The sequence below is a fragment of the Oncorhynchus clarkii genome, chromosome 10, assembly GCF_045791955.1.
Source record: "Oncorhynchus clarkii lewisi isolate Uvic-CL-2024 chromosome 10, UVic_Ocla_1.0, whole genome shotgun sequence".
Taxonomy (NCBI): domain Eukaryota; kingdom Metazoa; phylum Chordata; class Actinopteri; order Salmoniformes; family Salmonidae; genus Oncorhynchus; species Oncorhynchus clarkii.
In genome coordinates, this window is record NC_092156.1 from 30328971 (window position 1) to 30335493 (window position 6523).

The 6523-nt window shown below is 40.9% G+C and overlaps 1 protein-coding gene across 1 annotated transcript; it reads right to left on the bottom strand.

Moving 5' to 3' along the window:
• Window positions 1–3572: 3572 nt before the first annotated feature.
• LOC139419499 (spermatogenesis-associated protein 22-like) lies at window positions 3573–6065 on the bottom strand. Its single transcript, XM_071169456.1, has 7 exons — window positions 6004–6065; window positions 5781–5918; window positions 5378–5570; window positions 4751–5153; window positions 4358–4466; window positions 4157–4254; window positions 3573–3764 (listed from the first exon to the last, which is right to left on the bottom strand). The coding sequence occupies exons 1-7, from the start codon at window positions 6041–6043 to the stop codon at window positions 3573–3575; spliced, it is 1173 nt and encodes a 390-aa protein (XP_071025557.1). The 5' UTR covers window positions 6044–6065.
• Window positions 6066–6523: the final 458 nt, after the last annotated feature.

The following is a 6523-nucleotide window of genomic DNA, read 5'->3' on the forward strand; positions in this document are numbered from 1 at the left end:
AAGAAATAAACTGTGGGAGCAATTATTAGGAAATGGAAGACATACAAGACCACTGATAATCTCCCTCGATCTGTTGCTCCACGCAAGATCTCACCCCGTGGGGTCAAAATGATCACAAGAACGGTGAGCAAAAATCCCAGAACCACACGGGGGGACCTAGTGAATGACCTGCAGAGAGCTGGCACCAAAGTAACAAAGCCTACCATCAGTAACACACTACGCCACCAGGGACTCAAATCCTGCAGTGCCAGACGTGTTCCCCTGCTTAAGCCAGTACATGTCCAGGCCCGTCTGAAGTTTGCTAGAGAGCATTTGGATGATCAAGAAGATTGGGAGAATGTCATATGAAACCAAAATATAACTTTTTTGGTAAAAACTCAACTCGTCGTGTTAGGAGGACAAAGAATGCTGAGTTGCATCCAAAGAACACCATACCTACTGTGAAGCATGGGGTGGAAACATCATGCTTTGGGGCTGTTTTTCTGCAAAGGGACCAGGACGACTGATCCGTGTAAAGGAAAGAATGAATGGGGCCATGAATCGTGAGATTTTGAGTGAAAACCTCCTTCCATCAGCAAGGGCATTAAAGATGACACGTGGCTGGGTCTTTCAGCATGACAATGATCCCAAACACACCGCCCGGGCAAACGAAGGAGTGGCTTCGTAAGAAGCATTTCAAGGTCCTGGAGTGGCCTAGCCAGTCTCCAGATCTCAACCCATAGAAAATCTTTGGAGGGAGTTGAAAGTCCGTGTTGCCCAGCAACAGCCCCAAAACATCACTGCTCTAGAGGAGATCTGCATGGAGGAATGGGCCAAAATACCAGCAACAGTGTGTGAAAACCTTGCGAAGACTTACAGAAATCATTTGATCTCTGTCATTGCCAACAAAGGGCATATAACAAAGTATTGAGATAAACTTTTGTTTTTGACCAAATACTTATTTTCCACCATAATTTGCAAATCAATTAATTAAAAAAATTCTACAATGTGATTTTCTGGATTTTTTTTCTCATTTTGTCTGTCATAGTTGAAGTGTACCTATGATGAAAATTACAGACCTCTCTCATCTTTTTAAGTGGGAGAACTTGCACAATTGGTGGCTGACTAAATACTTTTTTGCCCCACTGTACCATGTTATTTAGAATTAGAGTGGTAGAGCTTGAGAGCTATACAAATGTAACTTAGCTCAAAGTTATCAGTGTTCAATTGACACATTAACCACGTAATGTGTGAAGCACGACTTAAAATAATTACATTCTGAGATAAGGTAATGGACTAGTGTTTTTGCCATCCCATTCCTCCTAATATAATGATTTTATTCTAGTCATGTTTCAAGGACAAATTGTATAATTTCCTCCACTACACAGCCAATGTAACAAATATTTTACATACATACTGTATTCCAAAGTGTGTGTGTGTGTGTGTGTGTGTGTGCATAATGCTGGTGTGAACTTTGGAAATTGCCAAATTACTTAAAAAGAGGGAAAAGTCTTGATAAAAAAAATTGTAATTGTGTTGCCATGTTTTGAAAAGAAGCCCAGGAAAGAAATGTTGGTATTTGTATAGGACCTCGTACTGTGCTTGATATTGGGAAAGACTGGGATTCACTTGCTGCACAGGATTTGTTACCCGATATGTTGAAACTTGTGTGTCAAGTCTCAGCACTGGTGAAAGTGTTTTTTTTTGTAGAGAGTAGTATTGGGTTTTCCATTGTGATATTGTATGTTGATTGTAAATAAACTAATAACTGTATGTGGGTTCACTTTTCATCCAAAACGGCCCCCCATTTTTGAAATACATATTTTGAGATATTACCTCAATGTGTTTGTTTAACCTGAAACTAGTCTCTTGACAAAGTTTGCTGTTCTGTGAATATTCTTTATAATAAAATGTTTCATAAATGAGGAAGAGAAAGGGGTTTTATTTGTGTCCCAAAACTGAATGACACATAGGAAATATGTGTATAATACTATATAAAAATGGGAAGAAAAATAATTTAATATATAATCTGCTAATATATAGATGCAATTATATAATTTAACATTATGAAATTAATAAACACAATCTTCATTTGTTGCTGGTCATAAACAGATAACATGCAGATTAAATTGTACACTTGAACAACACAGTTCTGACTATTCTTTCAAAAATAATGGGGAATCATGTGCTACTCATCCCTGGAAGAATCTTCCAACATGTCAAGTATCAACAGTGCCTTCGGATAGTATTCAGACCTCTTGACTTTTTCCACATTTTGTTCCGTTACAGCCTTATTCTAAAATGGAATAAATTCTTTCTTGTTTTTATAAATCACATAATACCCTATAATGACGAAGCGAAAACATGTTTTTAGAAATGTTTGCAAATTAAAAACAGAAATACCTTATTTACACAAGTAGTCAGACCCTTTGCTGTGAGATTCAAAATTGAGCTCAAGGTGCATCCTGTTTCCATTGATCATCCTTGAGATGTTTCTACAAGTTCATTGGAGTCCACCTGTGGTAAATTCAATTGATTGGACATGATTTGGAAAGGCACACACCTGTCTATATAAGGTCCCACAGTTGACAGTGCATGTCAGAGCAAAAACCAAGCCATGAGGTCGAAGGAACTGTCCATAGAGCTCAGAGACAGGATTGGGTCAAGGCACAAAAAAATTATTCAGCATTGAAGGTCCCCAAGAACACAGTGGCCTCCATCATTCTTACAATGGAAGAAATTTGGAATCACCAAGACTCTTCCTAGAGCTGGCCGCCTGGCCAAACTGAGCAATTGGGGGAGAAGGGTCTTGGTCAGGGAGGTGACCAGGGAGCTCTAGAGTTCCTCTGTGGCGATGGGAGAACCTTCCAGAAGGACAACCATCTCTGCAGAACTCCACCAATCAGGCCTTTATGGTAGAGTGGCCTCAGTAAAAGGCACATGACAGCCCACTTGGAGTTTGCCAAAAGGTACCTAAAGACTCTCAGACCATGAGAAACAAGATTCTTTGGTCTGAAGAAACCAAGATTGAACTCTTTGGCCTGAATGCCAAGCGTCACGTCTGGAGGAAACCAGGCACCATCCCTGCATGGTGGTGGCAGCTTGAGGTTCTGCAGAGAAGAATGGGAGAAACTCTCCAAATACAGGTGTGCCAAGCTTGTAGTGTCAAACCCAAGAAGACTTGATGCTGTAATCGCTGCCAAAAGTGCTTCAACAAATACTGAGTAAAAGGTCTGAATAATATTTCAGTTTTTTATAAATTAGCAAACATTTCTAAAAACCTGTTTTTGCTTAGTCATTATGGGGTATTGTGTGTGTAGATTGACGAGGGGGGAAACTATTTCATAAATTTTAGAATAAGGCGAACGTATCAAAATTTAGAAAAGGTCAAGGGGTCGGAGTACTTTTCGAAGGCACTGTATATACAGCAGGACATTATAGGATCCTTCAGTTTCTAATAAAGATGACAACGCTTGAAATATAGGATCCCGCAGTTTCTAATGAAAAGAAGAACACTTGCCATATAGTGATACTCCCAAGGAACCATGGACAAAAACAATTGTATTGCCCTTTACGTGTTTCTGTGCCTCTGATCAGACTTCACTGAGTGATTTCACCAGGCCCCTCATCTCAGCATCCGATGCTTTGACAGACTCCTGTGCATTCCTCTGCTCGGATTGCAGGGCAGCCCTGACAGACATGCAGGTGAGTGTGTCCCTGGTGCGGTTGTAGTTTCCCACACAGCGGTGCACCTGTCCTCGGATCAGCCTGGGAAGGTCCAGCTCCTGGTGGGGATGGAGCAGAGATGGGTCAGACACAAAGGGTATACATCCTCCACAACACTGTAAACGTAACATAATGGGTATCCACCCTGGAGCTACAGTATGATTTGAGAATCCATATCCTCCAGCCATATCAAAACAAACTACTGCTTTATAATGCTGATGATCAGTAGCAGCTGGTAAGAATCCTGTGGAAAGAAAATTCTAATCTACAAAGTTCTTTATGTTTAAAATAACTGCCTTTTTAAGATTACATTTTTTATCGCCTTAAACACTCCAATTCATTTGGTGAACATGAAGTAATATAATGTTGTCCTCTGACTAACTCGACAGCCCTTGGCCTGCTATTGTATGTCTCCCTTTCCTATTAAAGAGGAAGTGTTTTTCTTACTCACATTTTCATAGAAGACACACTGCACCACCTCTTTCCCATCTCTCATGAGGAAGTTCTTAGCTCCATGAGACCCGGCGGTGACTGCAGAGTCAAGAGTAGCTGTGGGACGAACATAGAATACAATAAAATACAAACATTTTGTAAATACAGTACAGGTAATGGTAAATACAATGTTAGTGAAGAGACAAAACTGAAAACTAACCGAAAATCTCAAATAGGTACGGAGCACTGTCCTTGAACTGGCTCCAGTGTCTCATGCCATCAATGACAGCAGTCAGGATCCTCAAAGAGTTCTCAGTTGCTGGTTTGATCTGGAACACAGGTGGTGTCTTCCCAACATAGGAAACATGAATGCTTTAATACCTGCTCTAGCATTGAACAACAACATTTACAAGGCTTGCATAATAAAATATATTAAGGATGCAACGTTACTGTATGAGCTGTCATTTTTAACTAGATTAAAGATTTACAATTGGGTTAAATATGAAAGCTATATCAAAGTTATTTTATGGTAAGTAATCAATGAAAACCTGAGTTTTCCTGCAGTATGTTACACTATAAGTTACAATTAGCACAGATTACTTACATGTTGTACCTGAGACTGAGAGGTATTTTGAGTTTGATATATGTCTCTACTGTCCATCAGCCGTTTCTGTAGCCCAGTGTTGGTGGTCATTTTAAACTTCCAGGATGTGTTCTGCTTCTGCTGCTGTGGTCCAGGACTAGGAGTTTGTCTGTTTGGAGGGCCAGGAGTTTGTCTGCTTGTTGTGGTAATGGGTGTAGACTGCTGGGAGCAGAGAGGAGGCTCTGGTGGGTTGGCCTGTCCCTGTCTGTAGCCAGACTGCTGCTGCTGACCCATATGAGAGTAGCTACCTGGGGGTACTGGCTTGCTCTGTGTGTTCCCACTGCTGCAAGGGCCGTTGTAGTTGCTCTGTCTGGGGTTTATATGGGCTCTGGAGTCCTGCCTCACTGGTGGCTGTTGCTGTCCCATCTGCGGACTGAACATATGCAAGCAATATAAGTGATACGACTGGTTTATGTGTTGCATAACCATCAGACAACCCAAAAAAAACATCTCTCTAAAACTGTACTTACTATACAATATATAGACCCTGTTTATCTGCATGTTAACTTTTAAATGTGCACTGCAAACATTTTTGAATTATGCATCTATAATAACGGCCTCTACAGAGAGCTCCAGAGACCTATCAACTGACCATACCCTGTATTCACAGCTTTATATGGGTGTGGTAGAGGTGCAAAGTTTCTTCTCAAGGGTTCAGGTGCAAGTTGACTGTTTGGATACTGAAACTGTGGTTGAGACTGATGCTGGTTGCCTTGTCTGTTCCACTGACTGTTCTGAGCAGCAGGTGCAGGACAGCCTGGGTCTTGACCTTGGAAATATTCTGTGTTACCTGAGCAGAGGTAGAAAGTATTATAAAAAATGTTCTGTTAAAGCATTGATATGGGCAGCAAAATTGCATTTTTCCTCGAGTAGTGCCATCTAGTGACTTGGATATCTCTCTCGCTTTGAAAATCCAGAATAAATTGATAACAGCCACATTTATGAATTGCACATGATTATAGCTACTACTGAAAAACACGAAGTAGCCTATTTATCTTACCAGATATGTTGTTGGATGAAACAGCGCTGTGTGTGGACATGTATTCATTGCTGGAGCAGAATTCATTCTCAGAGGGATTGGATGTCAAAGGCAGCCTGCTCCTTTTCTTCTGGGTAAACAGAGGCACAGAGAGGCAGCCTGGAAAGGAAACAACCTATAGATGACAATCAGTTTATTTCATGAATGCAGCCATCAGCCCAACTCACATTTGAATTTCACAAACCTGCAGTAGGTCTGGCCTGCTGCATTTCATATCTTCTCATCTTATTGCAGTGTCCACTCAAAGAATCTAATGAATACATAAAATGTAAAATAGTTAGAACTAGCTTGCCAGCCACCTGTAGCCACAAAACATCAGACCACTTCTTGCTAATGTTAGCTAAGGTTAACAGGGCCTAACTTAGCTAGCTAACGTCACTGACCTTAGCTAAAGCAATTGTTATCAATAGCTATTTCAGTTTTAGTAGCTAACTTAGCTAGCTAGATAAGCAACAACTAAAGCATCGTCCTCAAACAATAATTAGTTTTAATGAAGTTCCATTCAATGAAATTATGTATTTTCAGTGTACACCTGTGGTTGCTATTCCAATGTAACTAAATACCTGACTAGCTGGTGAGCCAGGTCTCCTCCTAGCCAGTCAGATGGTCACGCGCTAATGCCCGCGATTTCTCTGGTAATGACGTCTTGGCTAGATAGCACACCTACCTAGCTACCTGTGCAGTGCACCAGGACAGGGAGGCTG

Excerpts from the sequence above, each read along its gene's own strand:
- LOC139419499 (XM_071169456.1), bottom strand. The coding sequence starts at position 6,043 with ATGAGAAGATATGAAATGCAGCAGGCCAGACCTACTGCAG. Across the intron at positions 5,571-5,780 it reads TTCATCCAACAACATATCTG|GTAACACAGAATATTTCCAA; the intron begins GTAAGATAAATA and ends ACCTCTGCTCAG. Across the intron at positions 3,765-4,156 it reads AGTGTGTCTTCTATGAAAAT|GAGCTGGACCTTCCCAGGCT; the intron begins GTGAGTAAGAAA and ends CATCCCCACCAG.